General features: G+C 42.2%; 1 protein-coding gene across 7 annotated transcripts in view; it reads left to right on the plus strand.

Moving 5' to 3' along the window:
* Nucleotides 1–16,103, plus strand: part of MAP3K8 (mitogen-activated protein kinase kinase kinase 8) — a 36,136-nt gene extending 20,033 nt beyond the window's left edge. For 4 of the 7 annotated variants that reach the window (XM_060396868.1, XM_060396867.1, XM_060396870.1 and 1 more), the window contains 5 exons: nt 3,032–3,199; nt 5,612–5,873; nt 7,386–7,492; nt 12,382–12,534; nt 13,273–16,103. In XM_060396868.1, the coding sequence (XP_060252851.1) occupies nt 3,032–3,199; nt 5,612–5,873; nt 7,386–7,492; nt 12,382–12,534; nt 13,273–13,653 (1,071 nt within the window). In that variant the 3' untranslated portion in view covers nt 13,654–16,103. The remainder of the gene's footprint in view (nt 1–3,031; nt 3,200–5,611; nt 5,874–7,385; nt 7,493–12,381; nt 12,535–13,272) is intronic. The other 3 variants (XM_042230637.1, XM_015099629.3, XM_004014274.5) reach the window with 1 other exon arrangement.
* The last annotated feature ends 1,311 nt before the right edge of the window (nt 16,104–17,414 follow it).

Consider the following 17,414-nt stretch of genomic DNA (forward strand, 5'->3'; position numbering starts at 1 on the left):
TGGGTTCAACTTTAATTACAACCTCTGGAAAACTGAAGGCTCTTATCTAAAGAATAGGAGCTGTGGCTTGAGGTCAGACAGACCTGATTCTGTCACTGCCTACTGAGTTCCTTAACGTCTTCAAGTCAGTTTCTTCATCTCTAAGTGGAGATAAAGAGAGTCCTTACAATACAGACTTGTGCAAAACTGATGTGTTAGTGTGTGAAGTACTCAGCACAGTGCCTGGCCCAGAGCTAGCACTCAGCAGATGGCTAGTATTATTAACTCTCATCCTCTCAGCTAAGCGGACGCTGGGCCAGAGTGGGTTAAAGCAGATTTGAGTTGAACAAAAGTAAAACTTTCAAGTGAAGTCAAAGACAAATATCCCATGATGGCACGTGTATGTGGAATCTAAAAACATAAAACAAAGGAACTTACTTACAAAATAGAAACAGACTTACAGATGTAGAAAATAAATATATGGTTACCAAAGGAGAAAGGTGAGGGGAAAGGGAGAAATTAGGAGTTTGGGGTTAGCGTGTACAAACTGCTACACATAGAATAGATAAACAGCAAGGACCCGCCATATAGCACAGGGAATTCTACTCAGTATCTTGTAATAACTTACAATGGAAAAGAACCTCAAAAAAATATATATGTGTTTATGTAACTGAATCGCCATCCTGAACCCCTGAAACTAACACAACATTGTAAATCAACTATACTTCAGTGATTAAAAAAGAACCAAACCTAACAAAAAGTAAGATTTTTTTTTCGAAGGCTGCTTAAACCCTGAAGTGAGCCCTGGAGAATCAAGAGCAATTGGATCTGTAAATATTTAAGAACAAGGAAGAGGCAGTAAAACCAGTGCAGCCGAGTGCCGAGAGCACAGCTCTGTCTTGAGGACTAAGCCCACCGTGCCCTCAGCCTCCTGTAGAAGTGGCTTCCAGGAATGAGGCGACGCTTCTTGAAATGAGGTCATATTTCAAACTTGGCAAGACCGTGGTCTCCGCTTAGTTATGGTCCCCCTCGGGCCTTGCACAGTGGCCATGCTCAGTAAATGCTAAAGTTTTGAGTGTCAGTAACTTCACATTTCTAAGTATTAGCATCTTTCTCTGTTTCATCCCCTGACTAATAGTGCACACATCTGTGGGGCGTAGCTACGATTAGCAATAATGGGTCCTGAGTGAATAACCCTTACCGTCACCAGGGTTGTTCCCAGAGCAGGGTCGAGTAAGCGGCCCAGTGGGTCTGGAGATGAATCGCTATCTTCTCTCCCACGTGATCCGCATTCCCCTGCAGCCTCTTCCGTTCTTGAAATAACTTTGTGTTACTTTAATAGTCTCGTAATTCCCGAAGTCATAATATTACTAATGACTTGTAAGGTAAAACCTGTATTTTTGGGATTCTAGCTCTTGAAAAAAACCACACACCATTTTTTTTTAAAGGAATGTGCTCCAGGTCACCTCTCTCGTGAACTTATTAACTTGTTTTCATTTTATTTATTATTATTTCTCCCTTTAATTTTTTACTCTTTAAAAATTGAGATAGACTTTCTATGCAGTAGAATACACAGAGGGCTTCCCTGGTGGCTCAGATGGTAAAGAATCTGCTTGCAATGCAGGAGACACAGGTTTAATCCCTGGGTCAGGAAGATCCCCCTGGAGAAGGAAATGGCCACCCACTCCAGTATTCTTGCCCGGAGAATTTCACGGACAACGGAGCATGGCAAGCTATAGTCCATGGGGTCACAAAGAGTCAGATATGATTGAGTGACTAACACACAGGCACAGAATACAAAGATCTTTAATATCCAGTTTGATGAGTTTTGACATGGGTACATACCCTTATAACCCATACTGCTATCGAGATATCTGTCTCTTAATTTTTTAGTTATTGTTTTTATTTATTTATTTGCGTTGATTTACAGTGTTGATTCATTTCAGGTATGCAGCCAAGTGTTTCAGTTATGCTGTGTATTCTTTTTTAGATTTGTTTTCCCTTGTAGATTATTGCAAAATATTGAGTGGATTTTCCTTTGCTGTACAGTAGCTCCTTGTTGGTTATCTATTTTATATATAGTAGTGTGTGTATGTTAATCCCAAACTCCTAATTTATCCTCTCCCATTTCCCCTTTGGTAACCATAAGTTTGTTTTCTGCTTTGTATATAAGTTCATTTGTATCTTTTTTTTTAAGTTTCCACATGTAAATGATATCATGTGGTATTTGCCTTTCTCTGTTTGACTTCACTTTGTGTCATATCTAGGTCTGTCTGTGTTGGGGCAAATGGCATTGCCTCATTCTTTTCCCTGGCTGAGCAGTATTCCATTGCATATATATGGACCACATCTTCTTTATCCATCTTAGGTTGTGGCTCTCAGTTTTTGAGTCAGCCGTCTTGTTCAAAGTGTCTGCTGACACTCAGAGCTCAGGGACTGTCTGTCTCTTGTTCTTGACTCCTCAGCACCAAACATAGAGCCTGGCATGTATCCTGCCCTCAGTAAACATTAAATGAGTGAGTAGATGAGAGATAATTCTGCCCTTGCTTTATTTATGTCAACTTACAGCTCTGGCAAAACACATTGGTTCCCAGAATCCTCTGTGATCATCAGTTCTTTTCCGCACTCTCTCTGTGTGCATCATCTCTGAGTAATGGTTATGCAGACTAACAGGTTAGCACATTTTAATTGGAAGCCATTCAGCTTGCGTGTACAGTTTACATTTCTGCAATCTTTATTTTCAGCCCTTTGGTCGCAACAATCAGAGTGCCTTAGATAAACCATTTTTAAAGTTCTCTTTCGCAATGAATTACTCACATGCAGATAGAAATATGATCAGGTCTGGCCAGTGACGTGTTTCTGTTACATGCTTTCTCTGTCTTGCTGAAGCTCTAAATATAGCCTCTGTACACTATTAGGATTACATACAGTGACATTCATTTTTAACAGTGCGTGTAAGAATGTGTTCTAACATAACCAGTTCCTGAAGGGTGGGTCTTTGAAGAGAACCTTGCTGAAATTCTCACCCTCCTGCATGTTTGCTTTGTTGTAGGTAATCACTCCTCAGAATGGACGCTACCAAATAGACTCTGATGTTCTGCTCATCCCTTGGAAGCTGACCTACAGGAACATTGGCTCCGATTTCATTCCTCGGGGGGCATTTGGGAAAGTGTACTTAGCACAAGATATAAAGACTAAGAAAAGGATGGCCTGTAAATTGGTATGTACTGCATAACCAGACACGGTGCCCTGAGTGCTGGCGTTGGGGCTTTTGTGTGTTTCTTTACTCAAAGCTGGCTACCCTTAGACTGCCTCTTGTTTGAAGGTGCTCAGTCCAACAAAGCATCTGTGTTTTACAAATAGACTTCCTACCTGGGGTCATTCAAGTCTACTTAAGTACAATAGCTGAGTTTAGTCAGTTTGTGCTGATAAAAAAGAAGGTACTAGCTTACTTAGTGCCAGCTTGGATGCCTGCATTGTTCTTGTGGTAGGATGGGGGAGGGAGGCTCTCCTGCCAGAGCAAATTTATTTGCTGCTGTTTTTAATCTCACCCACAGAGGAGGGGACTAGGCAGGGAAGTAGACACTGTTCGGAAAGCCACAAGACTTCTCGGAACTGCAGAATATAGGGCTGAACTTATCTATTTATTTTTAAAATATTTATTCATTTATTTTGGCTGCACTGGGTCTTAGTTGCGGCATGTGGGATCTTCGCTTTGGCATGCGGACTCTTAGTTACAGCATCCTGGATCTAGTCCCTGACCAGGAATTGAACCTGGGCCCCCTGCATTGGGAGCATGGAGTCTTAGCTACTGAACCACCAGGGAAGTCCCCAAAGGCTAAATTTAAATAGACCAGTATTGAAGACACCCTATCTCTTCTTATTAAACATTAAGCACCTGCTGAGGTGCCCTCACTTTGGAATACTGGCCTGATTTACCAAAGTGAGCAGGCACACACCCTATGACCCAGCAATTCCGCTCCTGCAGGTGCCTGACCAGTAGGCATGCATCCACAATCCCCAGAAGCCATATGCTGGAGTGTCCATAGCAGCACTGTGTGCAATAGCCCCAAACTGGAAAGTTTGCAGATGTTGAAATGTGGTATATTTATACAATGCAATGCTGTCCAGCAAAGAGAAGAAACGACTTACAACTGCAATGATGTAGATAAATCTACATTAGGTGAAGCTAGAACAGCTGGACACAAAACAGGATCTGTTCTGTGAGATTCCACTTATACTGAGTTGGCCAAAACATTTGTTCAGGTTTTCCCATTACATCGTATGAAAAAACCTGAAGGAACGTTTTGGCCAACCCTATATAAAGGCCCAAAAGGCTAAACAGACCTGTTGGAAATCCCGTCTGTGGGTGTCCCTGGGGAGTGGTGACAGGTAGGGGTCATCAGGGGGTTTCAGGGATGCTGGTGAAGTTCTGTTTCCTGATCTACATGGTGGTTACATGGGTGTGTTCAGTTGAAAATTCATTGAGTGTGATAATCTGTTTTGCATTTTTGTGTATGTCTCTTACACTTTAAAGTTTTTTAAGGGCAATGAGACAGACTCACTTTTGATTTAACAAAAAAACAAGATAGAAAATAATGACACTATCATCTCAGTCGCTCTTTTCGTCATGAGGGCCTCGTTTGTGCCTCCATAAAGGTTGACCCAGAGCATCTGTTATTAAAGGAAAAAAAGGCAGTAATATACTAGTTATTTGAAGGTTGCATTTAGAAAGAGATATGTCCAAGTTAAAAAAAAAAATCTGGAGACATCTTTTAAAGCTCTTAGAGCCAGAAAGTGTTCTGTTTTTCAGTTTTATCACAAAAGAAATGGCAAATAGATTTGTGGGTTATTTTCCTCGCAGTCCTTATATTTAATTTTTAAGCCGTGTGTTTTCTTAAAAAAGAGAAACATGTAAGATGATTAACAACCCCAAACAGTTCATAAGGATGCAGGCTAAAGAATGAGACCCCTTTCCTTGCAGCAGTTACCATTAATGGGTTCTTACATGTCCTTCCAGAAAATTTCTATGGACATGTGTCTGTATAGTGGAATATGTTTTTACAAATGGGAACATAATATATGCATTTCTGCATCTTGCCTACTTCAATCTAACAGTTTATTTTGGAGCCATTCCGGTCATGTAAGAGTTACTTCTTTCTTTATTAATGACTATTGATTTTCCATAGAATAGACGGTCAGTGTTTATTTAAATGCATTGATAGAACGTGAACTGTGAGACTAGAGACAGTGTTTGATGACAAGGAAGACTGAAAATAATGAACCAAAATCTAGGTACCATAGAAATTCCATGTATAACAGATGGGAAGTTACCTTCTGTGGGTCAATCATGAACATTTCTTTCATTGGGTGTCTCTACTCTAAATGAAAGTACTATTTTATTATCTTGTCTTTTATTTTCTTATTTTGAATTTTTTCACCTTATGCAGACATTAATGTAAAGGCAGATCCCAAGTAAACATTACCTTTACTCAGGAGTACAATTTCATAATACATCAGAGTATCCTTGAGGGCATTTGTTTGCCTTCTGGTTTGTACGTTGACCTATATTGTGTATATTTTTCATTATCCTGGGGTTGTTGAGGATATTCCTTGTGCTTTTGTGTTCTAGATCCCAGTAGACCAATTTAAGCCGTCTGATGTGGAAATCCAGGCTTGCTTCCGGCACGAGAACATCGCTGAGTTATATGGTGCTGTTCTATGGGGTGAAACTGTTCATCTCTTCATGGAAGCAGGTGAAGGAGGATCTGTCCTGGAGAAACTGGAGAGCTGTGGACCCATGAGAGAATTTGAGATAATTTGGGTGACAAAACATGTTCTCAAGGGACTTGATTTTCTGCACTCAAAGAAAGTGATCCACCACGACATTAAACGTGAGTTATCTTTGGATGTGTCCCTTTTTGGCTTAAACAGACTAGCTGGACTTTAGGCAGATGGGCTCCTCTGTTCAACATGAAGGTCCCTGATGGCATGAGGACTGCCTGTGGGTCAGGAATAACCCCTGGAGAAGGAAATGGCAACCCACTGTAGTATTCTTGCCTGGAAAATTCCATGGACAGAGGAGCCTGGCAGTCCATGGGATTGCAAAGAGTCGTACACAATGAGCAACTAAGCATGAGCATGACTGCTTTCTAAGAGTAAGAGATTGTGGGGAAATACATAGGAGAGTTCCACTCTGAATCCTTAATATCTAAGCATAAATTGGGCTAGCAAAACTTGTGCTGAGAAAAGTTGGGAATTTTACTTTTTAGTTTCAGAAAGTGGCTTGATAATAGTACACAGTATATAAAATATAAAAAATATTTTTCACCTTTATTGAGAAATAATTGACAATATAACATAATAATCTGACAATATAACAGACGTACAGTGTAGTAATCTGATACATGTATATATTACAAAATGATTTTCATGATAAGGTTAGTTAACACATCATCCCTCTCATGTATTTATAATTTTTTTGTGTGGTGAGAACTTTTAAAATCTGCAACTTACAAAAATACCATACAGTATTGAAAAATACCCTGATGCTGGGAAGGATTGAAGGCAAAAGGGGAAGGGGGTGGCAGAGAATTAAGTGGTTAGATAGCATCACTGACTCAGTGGACATGAATTTGAACAAATTCCAGGAGGTAGTGGAGGACAGAGGAGCTTGGAAAGCTGCAGTCCATGGGGTCACAAAGAGTCAGACACCATTTAGCGACTGAACAACAGTTGTTAACTATAGTCACCATGCTATACATGACTTCTGGACATATAGTCCCAGAAGTTTTTTTATCTCGTTACTGGAAGTTTGTACCTTTTTTACCACCATCCCAAATTCTCTTTACCCCCACCCCTGGCAACCAGTTTATTCTGTGTTTCTATGTTTGCTTGCTTTTTGCTTTGTTAGACTTCTCATAAAAGTTAGATTGTATGAGATTTGTCTTTCTCTGTCTGATTTATTTAGCCATCAAGGTTCATCCATGTTGTCACAGATAGCAGGATATCCTCCTTTTTTATGGCTGTATAATATCCCCTTATATTAATATGTATCAGACAACTTATATGTGTATATCACCAAATTTGCATATGTATAAATCTTCTTTATCCATTCATCCATTGATAGATGCTTAGCTTGTTTCCATGTCTTGGCTATTGTCATTTGACAATTATTAATGACTGCCTTCATTTATATCCACTTTGACTGAATTCTTGACAAATCTGAAGTGATTTTTACCTAAACTCGCACCCACATTCACCTTTCCCTTTTGAATATAATGTACTCATTTCAATAAAGGAAGCATTTCGATGTATCGTTATTTGCAACCCAATTTAAATAATGTTTCCATTTTGCTTATGGATAGATACACAATTTTTTACTAAAATTTCTCCTCTCTTTATAGCTAGCAACATTGTTTTCATGTCCACAAAAGCTGTTTTGGTGGATTTTGGTCTAAGTGTCCAAATGACCGAAGAGATCTATTTTCCTAAGGACCTCCGTGGAACAGAGGTAATTATGTTCATCCGAAACGGGCAATAGCTTTTTTTTTTGTTAGTATTTATTTATGTTTGGCTGTCCTTGGGTCTTAATTGTGGCATTTGGGGTCTTTCCTTGTGATGCATGGGCTTCTCTCAAGTTGTTGTCCTCAGAATCCAGAGCCAGGGGCCTCAGTAGTTGTGGCACATGGCTTAGTTGCCCTGAGGCATGTGTGATCTTGGTTCCCTGACCAGGGATCAAACCCACATCCCCTGCATTGCATGGCTGATCCTCAACCACTGGACCATCAGCACAGTCTGGCAATATCTTATCAACAGTAAAGATAAGATGTTCTATCATTACTGCAGAAAGGACAAAGAAGGGGAAGAATCCATTACGTTAAATCATTATTATCATGGGAACATTTTTAATGAGCATTCACTCTGTGTCGTGTGCTCATTTTAACACTTTATTTGTATTATATTATTTTATCCTCTGGAGAAGGCAATGGGCACCCCACTCCAGTACTCTTGCCTGGGAAATCCCACGGACAGTGGAGCCTGGTAGGCTGCAGTCCATGGGGTCACTAAGAGTTGGACACGACTGAGTGACTTCACTTTCACTTTTCACTTTCATGCATTGGAGAAGGAAATGGCAACCCACTCCAGTGTTCTTGCCTGGAGAATCCCAGGGATGGGGAGCCTCGTGCTTCCGTCTATGGGGTCGCACAGAGTCGGACACGACTGAAGCGACTTAGCAGCAGGAGCAGCAGCATTTTATCCTCACGATACTGTTATCATAGGGAAATAATGTTATTACCATTTTAAAATAAGAAAATAAGCTTGAAGAGGTTAAGATAAAGTGCCCAAAGTTATTCAGCTACTGACAGATCAGGGAATCGAATCTAGTTTTTTCTGAGTCTATAGTCTAAGGTTTAACTGCTGTGTAACTAGTATGTACATTTTCAGTATAACAGTATTACTGCTTTGGTTCAGTTATAGCCATAATCGTCATGATCATTAAAAACAACATTTATTGAGATCTGATATTTTAGGCCTCTGTTTAATCCCTGGACTCTTAACTCTCATTTATTGGAGCACGAATGAATCTTATTTGAAGGTATAAGCTTACTGTAATATTCAACTTATTTGTGAAACAAAAACAACAAAAACAAAACTTCTGAATCTAAATGAGGTTCAGAGAAATGCATTCATGAGCTTTCAAATAATATATTTAGCATTCACATTATTAGGCTGCATAGTTGATTCATGTAGTGAGTGTCTGTTGGACATCTGAGTGTTCAGGCTGCTGTGTATGCAAGGGATGGAACCCAAGACAAAGCCAACAAGGACTCCATTCTGGAGTTAGGACCTGTTTTAAATTTTCCTGGATTATTAATAAATGACCAGCTGTTTAGTTCACAGTCAGTTATGACGCGTGTGGGGTTGGTTGCATCTGGGAAGGTACATGGGGGTAGAATCTGCCCTCCTGGCCCATCTCCATGACGATGAGGTGTTTAGCTTCAGAGTCCCTCAGCCCCATGCCCTTCTCTGTTGAAAGTGCCCTCAGGAAGTGAAGAGGGGGCAGTTGCTAAATCTTCGCCTCAAGATTATCAGGTCAGTCCTGGTGTTACTCAAAAGATAGACTTTATTTTAGCCAGTGGATGTATTGCATTGCACTCAGCTGCAGTGCAAGGGTTTCCCCAGTGGCCCAGCGGTAAAGAATCTGCCTGCAATGCAGGAGACGCAGGAGACGTGGATTTGATCCCGGGTTGGGAAGATCCCCCGGAGGAGGAAATGGCAACCCATTCCAGTATTCTTGCCTGAAAAATCCCATGGACAGAGGAGCATGGTGGGCTATAGGCCAAAGTGTTGCAAAGAGTCAGACACGACTAAGTGACAGAGTACACGTATGCACACAGTTGCAAAAAGAATTGTCTGCATTTTAGGCTGGGATTTTGTAAGCCTTTTTTTAATCCTTTTTTTTTCCCCCCTCAAAGTTTAACCTTTTTAATTTGTGTTGGGGCATAGCCAATTAATAAATGCAGTGGTAGTTTCAAGTAAATAGTGAAGGGACTCAGCCATACAGACACGTGTATCCATTCTCCCCTAAACCCTCCTCCCATCCAGGCTGTGTAAGCCTTTTCTCAACTCTCTTAAAGCAGACTTTCTCGGGCAGCAGAAGAGATCTTTGGTTTTGCTTTTATTAGTGAACTTTTTCTGGAAAATACTTGGGAGAGGATCCTGGAGAGTTGTCTTCGAGCAAAATAATATTCAGAAAACTGTAGGCCTTTTATTCTAAGCATGTTTTAGTCTCCAGATCTTGGGAATACTTCCCCAAAGCACAAAATCTAATAAGGCTTAACACTTCTGACATGATTTCTTTGGAAAGACTTCAGCATGTTTTGGCAGTTGTCAGACATTGAGATATGTGACACCCTACCCCTTTTCCTGGAGCCAGTTTGAGAAACAAACTATTTATGGTATTAAAGATGTAAAATACCTTTCTCTTCCCGGCAGGATGATCAAATTGGACATTTTGCAATAACTGGAGAAAGACATCTCCTTTCTGGGATTTTCTATCAGAAGAGTGTGTGTTTGAGTACGAGATAGCAACACAGTGTCTATCCCTGAATAGGAGTGTGGATTGAAGTATTTTCACCAAATGTTAATTGCTTTCTATGAAGTGCTAAATTGGCCTTGGCATTCCTAGCTGTAAAAACTCTTCTGATCCACCCGCGTTTGTTTACTGTATGTCTGGCACTTGTGATTGTAGTGTGGTAGGAAGTGTGCTGATGAGTTGAGGTGTAGAGGTCACTTCTCAGAAAGCTTGTTTTGACCCCTCATCCTTAAAGAGCAAGAAGGCATCATTAATCAGGGTCAGCCGTGCAGATTCGCCTTCCATTAGAACTTGATCATTTGGTTTGATCAGATGACTTCTGAACCCTCCAGCCAAGCTTCCAAATACAGATGCTGGTCACCCACGGCCTTCCTATCCAGGGCATGATCTTGTAACCGTGCCATTCGATGCACATACAGGGTTAATCCAGCCTCTCTTTAAACTACTGTTTTGGAATTCCCTGGTACAGAGAAAGAAGAAATAATGAATGTGAAAAAGTAATTAGAGTTCCCTTGATAGCCTTGTTCCTTTTGTAAAGTTCTTATATAAGGTCACATGTCATCATCAAGTACGTAGGGACATACAAACACGTATACACACACACACAGTGTCTCCTTCCCTTTGTAATAAATGTGTTGGGAAGTAAAGGCCTTGACACCCCCACCCCCTACCCCCACCCTGCCGAGCTCTAGGCTTCCGGGTCCATGCCTAAGGGTGTTCAACCCCCAGAGAGCCTGGCTTGGGTTCCCCCCAGGCCTGTTTCAGGAAGTGCCTTTGACCCCATGCCCTGCTACTGTGGCTCCCTAGAGCTTAAGGAGTCAGGAGCTGGGAGCCATGGGGCTCTGGGCAAGGGATCTGCTGCCACCACATGCCACCCCACACCCCCTCCAGGGCCCCAGGCGAGCACACAGCTGCCACTAGTGACACCAGAAGTAGCACTTTGCCTAATCCTTGCTTAGGAGAGTCACCTGGGGGTTGGGGGAGGGGAGGCGGGCACCTCTGTTAACAGTTGTCCTGACCACTGAGTGTGTTGCTCAACTTTGCGATTTTATTTAGTAAGAAAGTCCAAGGAGAGAGAGAGAAAGGAACCAAGCCCAGGCAGCCGGAAGTGTGTTGTAGGAAGTACTTGAGGCAAGTGAGGTGGGGAAACTGGGCAATTTCCCCAGTTTTTGTAAGCCAGTTCTTTCTTTATTTACTCTGAAATGTATTCTGGGAATACTCACCCCCTTCTCCATGTTCATGGCAGCATCCAAAGTTGTTAAAGCTAAATATTGACAGTGAGGGTAGGAACTGCACTCTGCCTGTACCAGCCATAAAGACAGGTCACTGGTGTTTGCTCTTCTTCTCTTTTAGAAACACACACTGCTTAGGGTAACCATTTCTAAAATGAGCCCTCCTTTTCCAGCATTGGCTCACAAAACCAACTTACACAATGTGAACATGGCCTACCTTTAATATTTAGTCACTGGGCTCCCTGGTGGGTAGAAATAAGAAGTGATTCATAGAAATGACCCATTAGGATCACTTTTCCAATGTTACACATTATTTGTTTTGGCTGCTCTGGGTCTTTGTTGCTGCAGAGGGGCTTTCTCTGGTTCCAGTGCACGGGCTTCTCATCACAGTGGCTTCTCTCTTATTATGGAACACAGGCTCTAGGGTCCGTGGGCTTTTCAGTAGTGGCAGCACTTACAGTGCACAGACCCAGTTGCTCTGAAGCATGTGGAATCTTCCCGGACTGGGGATCAAACCCGTGTCCCTTGCATTGGCTGGCAGGTTCTTATCCACTGTACCACCAGGGAAGTCCTCCAGTGTTACACTTTAAATTCTTCTCTCTGTGTAGTTGGTGTTGATACTCTGGGACCTCTGCTGCTTTTGATGACTGAAGATAATTATCAGTTTGGCGTTTTAATGCCAAACATGAAATGAGGATGTGTATTTTAGTGTCCATTGAAATACAAAAGGAATTGGTGTTTTAGTAGGAACAGGAAACATTGATCCTCGCTTTGCAGAACTTTGAGTGGGAGTGCCAGATGTGTTCTCAGCCGTGGATGTCTTCCTGCCTGGTCTGCCTTGTGTTCAGTCTGTGGGGAGAGGTGCTGTGAGGCTGCAGGGTAAAGCTGCCTGAGTCTGCATGGGTCAGGGCTACCCCTTTGCTGAAGGGAACACAGCAGTGACATGCTGTTCTCAAGGGATGGAGTGTGCAGTGGATAGCGAGGGGCATGTGCCAACTTCCAGAACTGGGTTAGGGAAATGGTGCCTAGACCCATGAGGGGGTCAGACTGACCTTCCTGCTTCTCTTTCAGATTTACATGAGTCCAGAGGTGATCCTCTGCAGGGGCCATTCGACCAAAGCAGACATCTACAGCCTGGGGGCCACTCTCATCCACATGCAGACGGGCACCCCGCCCTGGGTGAAGCGTTACCCGCGTTCCGCCTACCCCTCCTACCTGTACATAGTAAGTGGGGGCGGCGGGGGGAGGATGGGGTTGGAGCATCTCACTTCTCAGGAGAGTTGCTCTCTCTCTGATAGCACACACATCTGATGGGATGATGGTGAAGTATGACCATCATCCTCTATGGTAACACTAGTAAATGCTCAGTATGCTAACCATGGTATGCTGACCATATACTAGGCTTAGTATAACCCTAACTCTCCCACATGGAGGGATCACCCTATGGAAACCCATCCAGCTGTGCCCAGGCAGAAATTGTATGCTATGCTGTTATACACGATACCACTGAAAAGCATCAGAGTAGCATAAATCATTGAACTGAGGAAGTTGTATATGTTCTTTGAACACTTTCCAGAAAGATGGAATTAGATTCTAGATCCCCAGGGCAGCCTGGCACATAGTGAAACACGCAGCACCCCGCCCCCGCCGCCCCTGCCACTCACCCCCCTTCTTTTGACTATAGAGAACTTGAGAGGCAGGCGCTTCCCAGTTTCTGCACAGGGACCTTCGGGGATTGCTCCTATGGAAAGCTGTGTATTCAGACCTCGAGTGTTTATCTCTGACTGCATTTAACCAAAAGATGGCTTTCACTCAGTGTCCTTAGGAAATGTTACTGAAGGGTATGAGCTGTATTCACCTCAAAACAAAAGACTTTCTTTCCCGGTCTTGTAACTAGAATACTTGTCCTGTCGAGGGTATATTTTCATGCTATTGATGCTAAAAGAGCTCGTTTGTTCACAGATCCACAAGCAGGCGCCTCCTTTGGAAGATATCGCTGAAGACTGCAGTCCTGGTATGAGAGAGCTGATCGAGGCTGCCCTGGAGAGGAACCCCAATCACCGGCCTAGGGCAGCAGACCTACTGAAACACGAGGCGCTGAACCCCCCCAGGGAGGATCAACCCCGCTGTCAGAGTTTGGACTCTGCCCTCTTTGAGCGGAAGCGGCTGCTGAGCCGGAAGGAGTTGGAGCTTCCTGAGAACATTGCCGGTATGGACACCCTGCAGTGTGCGGTGCCCTGGCTTCCCTTCTTTTCTGTCTCCATCCACCTTCTGATAGAACTCATGAACACACCTGGAAAAACAAATAGAATTAGCAGGTGCAAGCTAGTATATGTAGGATGAGTAACAACAAGGTCCTACTGTATAGCACAGGAATATCCTGTGATGAAGCATAATGGAAAAGAATATGAAAAAGTATATATATGTATGTAATATTTTTCATATTCTTATATATATATGTGACTGAGTTAGTTTTCTGTACAGCAGAAATTAATATAACATTGTCAATCAACTTGACCTAAGTAAAATTTAAAAAAAAACACTGAAGTGACTTCCTGCATGCTCTAAGTTGTTGGAGAGATTTTAGCAAGAATGTTAGCAAAAGCATATACACACAAAAGAGAAAAAATTAGCTGGGAATTCTTTGGCAGTCCAGTGGTCAAGATTCCATGCTTCCACTGCAGGGGACATGAATTTGATTCCTGATGAGGGAACTAGGATCTTGCAAGCCATGGGGTGTGGCAAAAAAAAAAAGAGTCACAATTTTTAAAAAAATCGGCTAATTTACCAGCAAGCCTAACTGGTTTCCAGTGCAGATGGAGGTAATGCCGTCTTTGAGAATTACCTCTGCCTTGCTTTCTTTTGCAACAGAAGAGTGTTTGCTTTTAAAAATAGATCAAGCATGACAGTTTTGCTGTTGGCAAAGAGGGGGACTCTATATAATGCAGTTATGGTAAACTATGCCAGCTGTTGGTTGGAAACATCACAGCACTGATAAAATGTTGAGTTTGAAAGCAACCTACATTTCTGTCTTCCTCTGCTCAAAAATCTCTCTTCCAGCTGTGAAGCCTTCCCATTTAGGAAAAACGATACACATTCCAGAAACATTGGATATGCATGGAGAAGGGTTTCTATTTTTATTATGAAATCTGTGATGTTCTAACTCTATCTGGGTCCAAACCCAGATGTCAAGCCTGGAATGCTTGTTTGCATTTCTCAGCTTCTTCTCTGACTTTTCTGTATTTGAAAAGAATCATCTGGGATGTTGGAAAATGAGCCCGGATTTCCAGCTAATTTATTGTGGTTGTTGACTCTTTTTTGAATTATTTTGTCTGTGCTATATCCCATAAACTAGCCCATCGTGTTCAATTCTACAGCTTAAAAAAAATATTTTGGCTACACCCTGAGGCATGTGGGATCTTAGTTCCCCGACCAGGGATCAAACCCACAGCCCCTGCACTGGCAGGCAGAGTCTCAACCACTGGACTACCGAGGAAGTCCCCAGTTCTATGGCTTTTTAATAATAATTCAACGGAGTTTGAATGCTGTTTCATTAGGCCCAAAGTGTGTTGTTTTGTGTTAGGTTGAAGGAACAGGCATCTATTATTGAACATGTCCCCTGATCACATTTTATTTTTTTATTTATGTTCCCTTTTTCAGACTCTTCGTGCGCTGGGAGCACTGAGGAATCGGAGATGCTGAAGAGGCAGCGTTCTCTCTACATAGACCTTGGGGCCCTTGCTGGCTATTTCAACCTTGTTCGGGGTCCGCCAACCCTAGAGTATGGCTGATGGCTGGTGGTGTTTGCCTTGAATTAGGACTCAACATTCATAGATCTCTGGGAAGCTGATTCTGCTGACTGCACAGGATCTCCATCGAGGGAATTGTATTTTTATTGGCTGGGCTCCTCCGACTCATGAATGTGACTCCATGTGGCTCCTGTGTGTTGATATGTGAAGCTACCCTTAGCCAGCTCGGCTGGAAAGTTCTCATTTCTCAGGTGGTATGCCTGACTCTAAGAAAGCTGAGAGTTCATGGAAGGATCATTTCTTAGTGACTGATTCCATTCACTGTGCACTTTGGTCAAAATTTTAAGAATACCAATCACAAGAATAATATATTAGCCTACAATGACTCTTCTTGGCTCTGTTAATAATTTAACTAAGGGAACTTCTTTTAACTCAGTGTATATATGGTGTATATTGGTGTATATTGTATGATAACTCTTCAAGCCTTTGTCTGTAAATGCTGATAGAAATGAAAATCTTTATATTTGGGGTAAATAGAACAACTTGAATATTATAGCGATAAGCTGAACTAGTGTCTTAAAAATGGCTAACCAATGAATTGGGAGCCATGTGACAGCTGCCACTAGTGAGGTTTGGTTCAGTTCCTATGGAAACATTTTGTACTGTACATGCTATGCCTCAGACATTTGAAACATGATGTTTTGAATGTGGATAAAACTGTGTTAAATCACATAATGTCTGTACATCCCAAAGGATGAGAATGTGACCTTTAAGAAAAATGGAACATTTGTAAATTCTTAATGATGCTACTTTTATAATTCTTACTTCTCTGTTTTCTTGAAAGCATTTGTATATTAAAATAGCATACTGTGTATGTTTTGTATCAAATGCCTTCATGAATCTTTCATACATATATATTTTTAACACTGTAATATATGTGAGTATTCCTCCTTCAAGTATGTTTGACATCATGCAAATGAAAATGATACTTCTATCCAACAGGACCCATCAAATCAGCTGAATAAATGCAGTATTTTGTCTGAAGTCTTGTAAAGGGTGTGATTCTCAGCTGGCCCAGGGATGGGTTTTAGGGGTTGGAATAGAACTTGGAGGAGACCGTGTGCCATGAGGAGGCCGAAAGTGCCCGGGAGCTTTGTGAGCTTTGTATGGGTATGTGTGCACCTCTGCTCTTGCTGCTGTGTGAAGCCACGGTTGTCATCTGGATTGTCATCTGGATTGTGTATTTTCAGTACATCGTGGTTGGGAAATAATTCTCATTGTGGCTGGGAAATAATTCTCAGCTGCTGGTTTAGGCTAAGTGTGGTTCGATTTTGCATCTTATTTTTATACATTTATACCACCTCTGAATACCTGCTTGCATTCTCCATACCAATTATTGTCAAGTTCATAACCAACTTGTCTTTGTGGAAGGTAGATTTCAATCGTGTCTACAAACTCTAATGAACACTGCTGAATGGGGGTCTGATCCATCTTTCACTGAGTGAACAGTGTTAAACACTTGTACCAGTGTTATATAAACATGCCCTCCCTGTAATTTGCAACACTGCACTTGTGAAAGAGGCCCTGTTAACCTCTGCTTTGTTTTTGTTTTTTGAGAAGAAGAAACTGAAGCAGAGTGAGGTTAGCTAACTTAATGCTGAAGATCTCAAAGCCTGCCAGGAAAGAGATGGGAGGTATTTGCATGTGGGCCTTTCTGGATCACATGCTTAATCTCCTCCTCAGATTGTTCTTGTGATAATGATAGACCAACAGAAGTGACAGAAAACTCAGTGTCCCTAAGATTCTGGTTTCCGAGTAAGGGCAGAGGTAGGTTTACCACAAAGCTGATGTAGCTTTGGCCTCAGGGCTCCTTGCTAGTGGGGACCCCTCTGTGGCTCTATGCCAACTTCTGTACCCTCCCAGGCTGGGCCCGATACACCTGGACTTGCATACAGCTGTCAAGGTGCACAATGTTCTCTTTTATTTGGTTGCACTGGATCTTAGCTGCAACGTGTGGGATCTAGTTCCCTGACCAAGAATTGAACCTGGTCCCCCCGCATTGGGAGCCCTGAGTCTTAGCCACTGGACCCCCAGGCAAGTCTCAAAGGTGCATAACTTTTGATGATTTTCATAAAAAAACCTAAACGGCCCATGTGAATTGAGGTCTAGTTGACAAATTCCACTTGGGGAAGAACATTTCTTTTAAGTAAACTGGAGCTCTCATGGAAAGATCTGGGGATATTTGTCTGCCAAGAGGTTGTCAAGGGGAGTGGGGCTGAGAAGGTGGTCAGAAGAGCACCCAGGGGAGTTCAGGGCTAGGACATGAGCACTGAGGACTTACCAGGCCCAGAAAGC

This window comes from Ovis aries, chromosome 13, assembly GCF_016772045.2.
Source record: "Ovis aries strain OAR_USU_Benz2616 breed Rambouillet chromosome 13, ARS-UI_Ramb_v3.0, whole genome shotgun sequence".
In the NCBI taxonomy this organism is placed as follows: Eukaryota; Metazoa; Chordata; class Mammalia; order Artiodactyla; family Bovidae; genus Ovis; species Ovis aries.